The following is a 12689-nucleotide window of genomic DNA, read 5'->3' as shown; positions in this document are numbered from 1 at the left end:
CCGCACGACCCAGATGGGGTCCAAGGTTTTGGGGAGCCCAGGCCCATCTCCACATCTCCACAATGTTTTTTCAGCAGACTGACGTGATGGATTTACCCAGTTTCTCTTCCTAAAAGCTGCCTGGGGACACTGCATGCCAAAGCCCTCTGCTTCTGCAGAGCTGTATCCCAGCACTCCCAGGGGACCGTCACTGCGTGGGACAGTGACATGCTTCTCATTTCTCTCGTATCAAGCCTCTCCCGGAGTCACCTTTGCAGCACTGGGAGCAGGGAAACCCTTTTCTAGCGTTTTTCCTGCATTTTGGCCAAGGTCCCTGCAATGCCAGCGGTGGTGGGGGGCAGCCCGCACTCCAAGGACCTGCCCCCACTTCCCAGCTTGTTCAGCCAAAATTTTAGGCAAATTAGCAGAGGGTTTAGCAAATGGCACAGGCACAGGCAAGACTGTTTCTCCCTCTTTCCTTAAGGGTTGTGATTTTTCTCCGGCTTTTCCCTTTGCTAGGGCCCTTCCTCGCCACTCCCAGCTCCCACCCGCCATGGGGTTCCTAAAGCCGAATGCCTCGAGGTGCTGGTGGCAGGGGTGAAAGCAGGCAGCGGTGCTGCCTGGGGGGAGGCTGGGATGCTTTGGGGCAGGAGGCCAGGATGCTTCGGGGCGGGAGGCCGGGATGCTTCGGGGTGCTGCAGCCAGGCAAGCCACCATCTCCAGAGCAGCACCAGCTCATTTCAGGGGGGCTGAAGCCTGTGTGGCCACCTGGGCCAGGACTGTGGCTCTGTGGGCTCGCTGCAGCCCAGGCCTTGGCAAGCATGCAACTGGAACCCTCGAAGGCACTGATAAAGCACAGGGAAACATCAGCACTCCCTCTAGCAGTCGCCAGCGATGATACCAAATAATTCTCGATTTTTCACCCTGGGTTCGTGCCACATGAACCGCCAGTGCTAAGGACACTGGCATTTACCTGCTGCCACAGCAGCCACAGGCTGCTCTTCCCCTGCCAGGACCCTTCCCGGGGGGGTTGGACCCCATTTGACCATCACCTGCGCCACGCAGCTTCAGGGTACCCCCCCGCGGGGTGAACCCCAGCCCAATTAGCAGGAAGGCACTTAATGAGCGGTGTTCCCAGCCGGCACTGCAGCCTCACCACGCCCGCGCAGCACCGCGGAACTCCCCGGGGGGGGGTGTGTGTGGCATCTGGGGGGGGGGGCTGGTTATAAGTGCATCGCTGCCGCGGCCACCGCAGCCCCCCCGCCCCCCGCCGTAGCTGCCCGCCCCGCGCAGCCCGGACCCGCCCCCGCGGCAGACGCCGAGCGCCGCGTAGCGCCGCGTAACGCCGCGGATGCCCTCGGCCGAGCGCTCGCCTCCGTCGCGGCCCTGCCCGGGCTGCCGGGGGGGGCAACAGGTAGGGGGTCCCCCCCGCCCCCGCGCAGCCTGTTCCTCCCCTCCGCACAGCCTCCTCCCTTTCGCTCCCCACTGGCACCGCCCCCCCCCCCCCCCCCCCCGCCTCCCTCCATACCCCTCTTGCACAGCTTCTCCCCTTCGCACCCCCCTCGCGCAGCACTACCCCGCCCCCCCCCGGTTCACAGACACACCCCCCCCCCTTATCTTTGCACGCCGCTTGCACAGCCCCCTGCACCCCCCTTGCACGACCCTTCCCTTTGCACCCCCCTTGCAGAGCCCCCTTTGCACAGCTCCCCTCTCCTTCGCACCCCTTCCGCGCGGTGCCCCCCGTTGCAGAGGCTCCCGCCTTGCACCCCCTCGCGCACCCCCCCCCCGTTTCATAGACTCCCTCTTACCTTTGCGCCCCCTTTACAAGGCACCCCCCCTTGCACAGCCCCCTTCCCCTTTGCACCTCTCTCGCAGAGCCCCCCCTTTGCTCTCCCCTTGCACAGCTCCCCTCTCCTCGCCCCCTCCCGTTTGCACCCTCTTGCAGACCCCCCCTCCCCTTTGTGCCCCCTTTGCACAGCTTCCCCTCTCCTTGCCCCCTCCTTTTTGCCCACCCTCGCAGACCCTCCCCTTCCTTTTGTCCCCCTTGCAGGACCCCCTTTGCACAGCTCCCCCCAAACCTTGCAGACGCCGCTTCCCTTTACACCCCCCCCCCCCCCCTTGCAGGGCCGCCTTTGCCCAGCTCCCCTCTCCTTGCAGACCCCCTCCGCCTTGCACAGCTCCCCTCTCCTTGCCGGCGACCCCCCCCCCCCCCTTGCAGACCCCCATCCCCTTTCCCCCCCCCCCTTGCAGGGCCCCCTTTGCACAACTCTCTTCTCCTTGCAGACACCCCCCCCCCTCCCGCCTTGCACAGCCCCCCTCTCCTTGCCCGCCCCCTCCCCTTTGCCCCCCCCCCCCCCCCATCCTTGCAGGGCTCTCTTTGCATAATTCCCTTCTCCTTGCAGACCCCCCTCCTCTCTGCCCCCCCCACCTCGCACAGCTCCCTCTCCTTGCCCACCCCCCTCTCCGCCCCCTCGCCCCGCCCCTCGCCCCGCCCCCTCCCCCTCGCGCGGCTCCCTCCGGCAGCCCCCCCAGACCCCCGCCCGCCCCCCCCCCGGCGCTCGCTCACCTCTCTCCTCCTCTTCCTCCCTCCCCCAGGCCAAAATCCTGCACATGATGGACGACAACAAGCAGCTGGCGCTGCGCATCGACGGGGCGCTGCAGGCGGCGGGCCAGGAGGTGACGGCGCTGCGCGCCGAGCTGGCCGCCACCGGCCGCCGCCTGGCCGAGCTGGGCAGCGACCCGGCCATGGAGCACGGCCCGCACAGCGCGCAAGGTGGGTGCACGGCCCCCCCCGGGCTCCCCGGCTGCTTGCGGTGGCTGCGGGGCGGGGGGCGTCCCGTCGGGATGCGGCGCCGCCCCTGCCGGCCGCCCCCCCCTTTGGGGTCTGGCAGGCACCGAATGACTTGTTCGGCTCCAGCCCCCCCCCCCCCCGCCCCCCCCCGGCACGCTGCTGAACTCGCCGGTGCCCCCCCGCCCGCCCGCCCCCCCTCCCTGGTACCCCGGCTCCCATTACCGATTTCGTAATTCGGTAGAAAAGCAGCCATGTTACCGCCGCCCCCCGCCCCCCCGGGGCTGGCGGGGGGGGCTGCGGGGAGCCCACCGCCCCACCGGGCAGCACTCGTGGTGGGCTGGGTCTCAGGGGGAAGGGCTCGCCCAGACGCGCCCCCCCTCCCCATTTCCCCGTGCATGCATGCCCCCCCCCCCCGCTTCTCCATGCACACCCCCTGCTTCTCCATACATGCATGCGCCCCTCCCCCCATGCATGCTCGCACCCCCCCCAGCGCACACACACAACCCCCATGCACGCATGCCCCCTCCCATGCACACACACCCCTCCCTCAAACCCCCCAAAAGTTGTCACCAGGCCCCAGAGCTGGGGTGCGGGGGGAGCAGGGAGTGATCATTGCCCCCAGCTTCGGGGGGGAGGGGGTTCACCAGTGGGGCCCGGGTCGCTCCTGCCCTGGTCCAGCACTCACCTGGCTGAGCCCTGCTGTGACCTGCGAACCAGGGGGATGCTGCCATCGCTCTTACCTCAGGAACATTTGCATACAAATATATACGTGTATATATGTATTTACCAAATAATTACAGGCTCGCATGGCAATTCACCCTGCAGCAGCCTGGGTGTCAGAGCAAAAATTAGTGCAAGCCCTTCTCTTCCCCGATAACTGAATTTACACCTGCGTGATAAAAACGTCGGTAGCTGTTATTTACTCGTTACTTATTTACTGTGAGTATCTCGGTGCGGTGGCTGGGCGTTGTTTAACGGCCACGTTTTGGTTCGGCTGTAGCTCTCCAAAGGCAGCCGAGCTCTCGGTGGGCATCGCCGCTCCCAGTGGGCTGCGGTGGCCCTCCCAGAGTTTTGGTGGTGGCAGCATTAATGCAGATTGATTTAGAAGGATTAAACTGTGGATTTGTTCCATCCAGCCTGTTTTATTTTGCTGGTTTGGTGGCAGGGGGGTGTGGTGCGTGAATTCCACTTGTTAAACAAAGTTAATCCATCCTCAGGGGCTGGACCTGGCAGAGCCTCCCGGTAGCCGCAGGTGCGTGGCGAGTAAAGTTCCGTGCGCACTCAGGTATTTTCGGAACTGGTGTGTGTAGGTCCCTGTCGGGTGATGTGAACCGCACCCTGCCGGGTACCATGTCTGGGCTGCCCAGGCGCTTTCTGATATAAAAATCTGCTGAAAGGGCAGCCGGAGAATGCCTTCATCTGCCGGAGCGGGATCGGGAATGCAGCTGGTGACATGCTGCGGAGCGTGCCGGTGTGGATGTGGGAACGCAGCAGGTAACATCCTCCGGCTGCTCGCGCCCCGAGCTGGGGCTGTGCTCGGGGGATCGCTCCTTTTCCTCTCCAGGAACCTTTGGGCGAGAGGTGTGTGTTGTTGCACTCGTGTGCCTTTGTTCCCGCAGCGTGCCCTGGCAAGGGAGGGATGTGTCTGTGGTGCTCCGAGGGTCGGGGGCTCTTTTTTTTTCTTTTCGCCTGAGATTTTCTGATCTGTTGGTGTGATGGAAAAGCTCCTCTTTGGGTTCCTTCACTGTCGGTGTGATGGAAGCCAGTCAGTGGGCTGTAAAGGTGCCCAAGCAGCATCCTCCAGTGCCCAGAGCACGCGCTTGATGACTACAATTACACGTGCTTTGGAGTCGCGAGGTCCCCGTAAGCACTGGCGAGGAGCGGTCCCAGCTTCAGCCGGGTGCGAGAGCAGTACCTTTGGTGGCTGCTGAACTTGCTGGAGGGTTCGCTCCATCTTCCCATTCTTAAGTCTGGCAAATTTGGCTCGGCGTGCTGGTGTGGGGGAGCTAGGAGAGAGGATGGATCCCTAATGAGGTGTGACTCCGTGGCCTTGTAGCTATAGATGTGTGTTTATTCTTCCCTTGGTAGTTTAAGAGGCTGTTACTTAAAAAGTGATGTATCCAGCCACATACCACTGCTGGTGTAACAGAAGCCAATCAATTAAATGTAAAATTGCCTTTGAAGAGCATTGTGTTCATCATGCTTGCTGAGGAGAAGGGGGAGAGTCCTTGGTCTCTGCAAACCCTGCCGATGAGATGCGCTCTCTGTTTTGGGTTTCCTCCCCGAGTTTGGTGCGGTTGTTTATGTACTGCCATAAACGCTCTCCTACATCACTCCGTGTTTGTCTCGGCAGGCCCAAGATATCTGTAGCAAGCCTTATGCTTTTCGTCAAGGATTCTGAGACGACGTTCAGAAGGATGGGGTGAAAACAAGTGTCTCTGAATAGCTCCGCTGTTGTGTGTCTCCGGAGTAGGAGAGCTGCCAAGCTGTCTGGTTTACACAGAGATGCTCAAGGCAGGCAGGAGGCTGGTGAGCTGGGAGGGCAGCCGCTCGCTCACCTGCATGGGCGAACACTGGGTGCACTGGTGGGGCTGGGGTGGCTGCTGGGCATGGGGCGGGGATCTGGGGTGCTCCGGGTGGAAAAGCACAGGGCAGGATCGTCATGTCCCTCTGCTCCTGGTGGGAAGGAGCTCGGGGGTCTCACTGCTGCTGGCAGGGGCTGCGGGTCAGTCCCGAGTCGTGTGGAAGGAGGTAAGTGCGTGCCTCTGTGCTGTGCTCAGTCAGCAATTAGTATGGTGTGGTCTTTGTGTAATTACGGTGCAGCCTGAGACAGCTTGAGGTAGTAACTGCCCCCCTTTGTGCGCACCGAGGCTTCTCTCTGCTGTAACGTGCTGGTTTTGCAGGGGCGAGGTATGCTCCAAGGGCCTGCTCCATGCAGTCCGAAACAAAACTGGGAGAATTCAGCCAAGAGGGAGAGCAGGAGTGGAGGGTGGGTGTGAGTGGGTGGGTAGGAATGGAACTTATGTATTGTTACAGTCCTTAGCGTGAGTGTTAATCAGTCGAACCTCTCAGCCCTGACAGTCTTTTTTTTTAAACAGCGGCTTTGCTGGAAGAAGTGTCCTGGCTGCAGCCCCTGCCCCAGCCTGGATGCAGAGTGGGTGGAAATTGGTACTTCATGTCCGCGGCGCTCAGCGCAGCGGTTCCAGCCAGCTCTCGGTGACATCGCCGGAGCTGCATGTCAGCATGCTCGTGTTTGAATTCTCATTTGAATGAGTATTGGTGGAATTAATTGGGAGCACAAGGCATGCCCCGTGGTCTGGGTCAGGCTGCGGCAGCAGGGCAGGATGCTGGGAGCGAGGGGAGGGATGCAGGTAGGCAGGCAGAGCATCGCAGGCAGCGGTGGCAGCTGGAGGGTGAGCAATGGCCCCGTTCACACTGCAGGCACCGCTGGGCGCTTGGCTCGGGGCCTTTGCTGAAGCTACACCTGTGCCTCCACTTGCTGGAGTGAGAGCAGCATCCATGGGGAAATGCAAAGTTTGGGTGCAAGGACTCGCCGCATTGAATCGAGCGGTTGGTCCATTTAGCCTCGTGTTTTTGCTTGAGTCCCCTTTCCGCATTAAATGAAAAACATCTTAATTAATTACTGTTGGTAAAGTGCTTGAAGGTGTAAAGCGCAATCAATAGCTAAGTGTTATTAGTAAGACGTCGCTCAGCATTCAGCATATCTCTCTGCCTGTTCCAGAGCATCACGGCATGCGGTGGTCACAGCGTCCCGGCTCGCGTGGAGCTGGGTGCGATGGTGGGGATGGTGTTTGCCTGATGCTGCCACAGTTCACCTGGGAAGGGAGCCGGAGCTGCACCCTGCTCCTGGAATCAAGGATTTCTCCTTGCTGCACGGTGATCTGGGGCAGGCGCAGTGTAAGAAAGGTTTCAGTCGTGTCTTGGTGGCTGGTGATGCCAAAGGGCCAGGAGGACCTTTATGCTTGTGACAGCCTAAAATAGAGTTTTCTCGTTTTCTCTTTGATCTCTGTACACTTCCATAGCTACAATGCAAAGACTTTGACTTTTGCCCGGGAGGCAATCAGTTACCTCTGTGCTGTTGCTATTTTACGAGTAATCATCTCAGGCTGCTGAAAATGTACCATTCTCATCTTTTCAGAAATCATCCCTGCTATTTGTTCTTCCAGAGCTTGAGAGCTGGTACTGTAAAGGGACCTGAGGAGTTGGGATGCTGCTGTCCAGTTGTGTATGGGGAGTATTTTTGCACCATGCTCATGGCAAGATCAAGGTCTTGGTGTACTGTTACTCTAACCATTTCCTACTTCATTTACCTCTGTCCCGCATAGTTCATGGGGTGAGGGAGCAATTAGTTTCATGCTCTGGAACACTTGCATGCTCTGGGAGACAAATGGTGAGGCAGCAGCACTCACGTGGCTGTTTTGGATGCAAGGAACTAGTTTGCAGGTAGCGCGTCAGGTCCCTGTTACATCTTAATCTTTGAGGATGTTAACTTAAAATATCATTCCTGGAGCTTTCCTATTCAAAAGCCTCGTCTGGCATGGTTAGCGTAATGTTTAGGTTCTCATTCCTTTAGGGTCCGTCCAGGGGAGTTGTAGTGAAGCTCCTGAGGATGAGTAAGCTCAGGTCAGCTCTGAAGTTGAAGGAGGACTTAATGCGGGGTGTCTGACTCCCCGGTTTGTAGCGCAGCCACACAGAGGTCTGGTGTTAGATTTGCAGGGGGGGAGGGGTAAGTAGTCCCGGTCTTAAACTCGGGGAAGATTAAGGGTGATTTTGTCCGTTGGATTCAGGCACTCAGACAGCCGCTGGTGGGGCTGGGTGTCCTCCAGAAGGACAGCCTTTCCTCCCATCACTTATTCTCTGTTACTCCAGGTATGTTGGTGTTCTCGGGCACTGGGGCCAGGTGATGCAGGAAGATCTGCATCCTTAACATGAAGCTCTCTGAGAGGCCAAAGGGGCTTGGCAGCTGGGGGGGCTTGTTGCCCAGCCTGAGAGCAAACATCTTTCCTTGAGCGGTCCGCGCTCCTCTCCTTGCACCCAAGTGCACGGCTATAAATTAGACATTGAATGTCAGCGCTAGCGCCATAGACTGCGAAGTGTCAGTCTCAGTCTTATTAAAATCCAATTCTCATCATTTCTAGTTGACAGCGAGGTGGGAGCTAAGGGCTGTAGGTGCTGCCACAGCAGCGTGCCCCTGCTGCCGGACCAGGCTGTGGGTCCGTGCGAATGGGCTCAGGGAGCTGCCTCACAGTCTGGTCCTTTCCTCTTGCTGTGTGCTTTTTTGCTCCAGTCTTGATGGCTGATGCTTTCAGGTATGGAGATGGATTTTGTGGAAGCAACAGGTCTGGAGACCTCAAGCTAGGCAAGTGCATGCTTTGGTGTCTGGAGGTGCGTGCTGTGTTAGCAGGAGGGCGAACGGGATTAGGGTTTTTTGAAGGATAAGGAGCAGCTCTGAGCTGTCTCACCAGAATGCAGACATCGAATAAGCACTTTTGAAAGCATTGGCTGAAGTACTTTTCAGAGTCAGTTTGTTTGCTGGAGCTGCCAAGGGGAGGAAAAGCTCTTCCCAAGGTTTTTCTCGTGCGCTCCTGGCCACAATGGGTAACTGGAGGCTGGGGGATGCAAGGGTGAGGGTCTGGGGGTGCCTCCCCCAGGGCGAGGGGCTGAGGTTGAGCAGTGGTGACAGGCTGTGAACCAAGGGGACCTGAGATAACAGAGGCTTTAGCGGAGGACAATGCATCGCCGGGTAAGAACAACTTGGCAGAGGTATTGATTGTGATTGAGTGTGACACTGGCTGGAAGCGGCAGCTCCCGGGGACATCCTGGTAGTCCAGTGCCCCTCCGCCCAGCTCTGCCTGTTCGGCTTCGATAATCTGATAAATTGCTTATTTCTCTAATCTTGTTAGTCCTGTCCTTCCCCAGGTCCCTGGGAGCAGCCGCCGGGATGGGGACAGAGCTGGCCGTGTGCGGTGCAGGCAGGCTGCTCCCACCTAGGCTCGGTGTGGGTGGCTTTTGGGGCACGTTTCTGGTTTTTGGCTGTGCCTGGTAAAGTGATGTGCCTGTGTCTGAAAACTGCTGAGTTGCAAAGACCCCTGCTTTTGAGTGCAGGAGGCAAGCTGCAGCAGAGACCGGTTTTGCGTAGAGCACCTGGTGAGAAATGAGCTCTTGTCGTTTGGATTTCTGACACCTGCACAGCATGAGAGCTGCAGCAGGCAGGGCCCTCTTTGCCCCGAGAAATGGAAAAAAAGCTCTTGAGTTTTCCTTTCCAGGTGTGTGGTCAGCCACAGATTTTAAGTGCACGCAGCACCATGGCTCGAGTTTGCTTTCGGATCGCTGGGATGGTGGGGAAGGAGCGAAGATGCCTGCAGGAAGATGAAGGGGAGGGGGGTGCTGTCTTAAAGGCATCGTGGCTCTCCTGTGGGCACCCACACCGGAACCCTGGGAGACGATCAGCCTTGTCACTGAAGAAGGAAAAGGGGCTGAGTGATGCTCTGCTCTGCTGCGGTGTGGTTGAGGGCTGGGCTGGATCCCCCTCTCAGAATCGTCCGTGTCTCTTGCTGCTTCCGCAAACTTTTTTTTCTGGGAGGAGCATCTCTTCCGAGGACATCCATGAATCTTGCCCCTCTTGGTTCTTCCAGAGTCATTCTGCCTTGCATCTTTTCATGCTGCTTCTCCCTCTGAATTAAAATTTCACAGGCTTTGCAGGCTGCATCTGGGAGCTGAACCTTCAGGGCTGTCTGTTGGGGAGCTGGCATGGCTGCTGCCATCCCCAGGGACGCGCTTCTCTCCTGTGCAATCTCCGCTTTATTGTCCCACTTCACTGGGTGGCATCCGGAGGAGAATTCCACACCTCTCTGTCACCTCCTCTCTCATGAGAGTGTGCGCCCTCCCTCATGGGGAGTTAAATTGCCTTTCTGCAGAAAATGGCATGCACTGGCGAGAGGGAATTAGTGCTTGGTGTGAATACGAATGATATGTGTGATGTAAAGAGAGCGAGCGAGCACAATGCCGTGCTGATGCCAATCTTTGGGATTTTCTCTGACTCCTTTTTGCAACGGCAATCAAACCCCGAGAGCTAACATTGCTGCAGAGAAGTAGGTTTTGCAGAGAAGATGAAACAGAGCTTGTGCCGCTGCTGCGGCGGGTTGAGGCCATTGACAGCATTTGGGCTTTGTAACCGAGAGCCTGAGACCTGCGTCTCATCTGCCTTTTTTAAATTCTTACAAAAACGCGGATTTGCAGAAGCAGACCTGTCTTGCTGATAGTAACAACCCACGCTAGCCCGGGCGTTCACTTGCCAACCAGATCCCTTGGCCACCTTACAGCTGGAGTGTTTTCCCACAGTGGGCGCAGGCAAGCATGCACGGCATTTAAGCAGGGAGACGATGACAGACGAAGGCTGGCAGCCTAACCGCATGCTTCTGCTCCAGCCCGTTACTTTTAACCAAACTGTCCATCATCCCCCCCTTGGAAATTAACTGGGAAAAATAGTGTGGGGTTGCCAGTGGCCTTCACCCAGGGGCTGAATGGGAAGCCCAGCGCTGGGTCTCAGCAGTCGCTGTACAGCAAGCTCGTTGCCCTCAATGACAGCCTCCCCTGCTCCTTTTTAGCAGCACAATATCAAAAAATGCTGAAGTTGGTGCTGGGTTCTTGCTTAGGCGTGCACGAGAGCATTGCGAACCCTTCAGGTCTTTGCAAGCTCCTGGTTTTGGTACTTGGGTGGTTTGCACGGTTTCTGCCCTCCCATTGTAAAGTGGGATTTATTTTTTTTTTTTTCCAGGATATTTCTGATTGCTGTAAGATGCTGTTGCGGTTGAAATTTGCTGTAGGCGCACAAGCATGGGAAGCGTTAGCCTGTGTTCCAGGGAGCTGTGCTGTGTTAGGGGTGGAAAGCAAAGCAAATTGATTTGAGGAATAGATTTGAGAAACTTACCTTTGATGTCTAGATTTAGACAGTCTAGGTGCTCCCTTAAGTTGCGGGAGGGGAAAAAGAATGTCCTAGAAGAAACCTAAAGGGCTGCTGTAAAGGTTTTAGTGGGCTATACAGAGATTTTCATCAGGAAGATCTCCAAACGCAGCTGCATTTTGGATTTTGCGTAGCAGCTGCCCCATGATGGGAGAGCCGGGAGGGCACAGCGCGTTTCAGCCCGACTGTCGCATGCTGCTGCGTGAGAGCTGGGCATGAGGGTGATGCTGGGGGGCACCCTGGGGTCTCTTTTCGGCTCGGGAGCAGAGCCCAGCTCTGAGTTCCTTGTGGGGCATCAGGAGCTCCCTGGGAGCCTAACAGCATCGTTCTGTGATTTTGTGTGATAACAGCACGTTCAGTAAACAGATTTTTCATCCTGCAATGGCAAAATGTTCTCTGTGTGTGTGTGTTTGGCATTATTTTTCCTAGCCTGAAATGTGCCCAATTCTTTGCTTTTATGTGTGTCAGTTATTGCATCGTCTGCTCAGCCAAAACCTGTTGTTTATCCACCTGCAGATACTTAACGTTAATTTCATGAACTTTTATATCCCCCATAATGCATCCAGAGTTGCTAAATGACTTTGCCCAAATTTGCTGTTATTTCTTCCCTACTGAAGTCACGGCTCGGGCAGGAGCAGGGGAACCCCTTCAGGCGGAGGCGCGGCGTGCTCCCCACCATGTTTGCATCCTGTAATTGAATCTGCAAAGATTGTTGGTGTCATCCTTGGGCACGGAGCTGGTTTTTCTGTTCAAATAAGCTTTGGTTCCCTGCGTGATCTGCCTTCGTGGCCGAGGGAGGTCCAGAGCTGGGCGAGAGGGCTGGGCAATGGAGCTCCTGCATTTCCATGGGAAGCAGGGGAGCTGCTGGGGCTGGAGCTGTGCAGCTCCTCGGGAAACATCATCAAAACGGAAAGTTCATAGCGACATGGGACTGAGAAACCACAGAAAGGCCACCCATTTAGCAAAAAAAGTGGTATTTAATGCCGTGAAGGCATATTCTGGAGTAGCATGTTGTAAGATAAGCAAAACCACTCCAGGATTTATTGATTACAAGGTACCCAGGCAGTTGGGTTGGCTTCAGGGGGGATTGCTGCCGGGGTCCGGAGCCCTGGTGCTTTGGTGCACGGGTGCTGCTGGTGGGCTGTGGGAGCTGCTGGGAAAGGCGGTGGTCCGGAGAGGAGCGGGACAGCAATCCCCTGTGCTGGAGCAGGGGTTCAAGCTGCTGCTGCGCCTTCCTGCTGCCGTGCTCGTGTCCTTGCAGGGCTTTGCTCCAGCTCGGGGACTTCAGCTTCCTGGAGTCCCCTGCCAGCTGCTGAGGTGTTGTTGGAGCTGTGGCAGCCTGCAGCGGGCATCCTTCCCCGGGAGCACGAGGTGGCTCTGAGTGCCGCAATTTATTGCTGCTTTCAGGCAGAGCAAAGCTTAAAAAGCACTTTGCATTTTTGCCACCTTTGCAGAGAACCTTTTTATGTGCTGTTCCTCCTTGGACGTGCATCATTTCCAGGGTATTTTGGTAAATTATCTAATTTAGTGTATCCTCCACCCTGCTTGTTGCTGTGGTTTCTGAGTGCATTCATTAGGGACCAGTGTGATTTGGAGTGTAATTCCTCTGATGGGTGCATTTGCTCTGCAGCAGCAGAACGTCTTTGATTCAGCATTACATGTATGGCGAGATTAATGGGAAGCACTTTACTAAATAGGTTTGAATACTTTGTAGGTTCCTTAAAGATTCTTTTCTTTTTCATTTAAATGCAGCTGTATTATCTTGAGCTGAGGTTTATTTGATGCTGTTGTGGTTTGCGGACCATAGTGCTCCCTGCGCTGCGGGGTTGAACTGGTGCGCTCCAGAGCATCTGGAGCTCCTGGAAGTAGCCCGATGCTAAATCTGGGTGTATGGCTGTGATTATTTTATATTCATTTTACTTTGACGGAGGGAGG

At 56.9% G+C, this 12689-nt stretch overlaps 1 protein-coding gene across 2 annotated transcripts in view; it reads left to right on the top strand.

The window, feature by feature from the left end:
- Positions 1–12689, top strand: part of KAZN (kazrin, periplakin interacting protein) — a 170329-nt gene that overhangs the window by 78798 nt on the left and 78842 nt on the right. Inside the window, exons 1-2 of one of the 2 annotated variants that reach the window (XM_037379800.1) lie at positions 1282–1393; positions 2575–2752. In XM_037379800.1, coding sequence (XP_037235697.1) covers positions 1331–1393; positions 2575–2752 — 241 coding nt within the window. In that variant the 5' untranslated portion in view covers positions 1282–1330. Of the gene's footprint in view, positions 1–1281; positions 1394–2574; positions 2753–12689 lie in introns of those variants that run through there. The other variant, XM_037379799.1, reaches the window with a different exon arrangement.

This window comes from Falco rusticolus, chromosome 3, assembly GCF_015220075.1.
Source record: "Falco rusticolus isolate bFalRus1 chromosome 3, bFalRus1.pri, whole genome shotgun sequence".
Taxonomy (NCBI): Eukaryota; Metazoa; Chordata; class Aves; order Falconiformes; family Falconidae; genus Falco; species Falco rusticolus.
The sequence above is the reverse complement of the archived record's forward strand: the minus strand, read 5'-3'. Positions and strand labels throughout refer to the sequence as shown.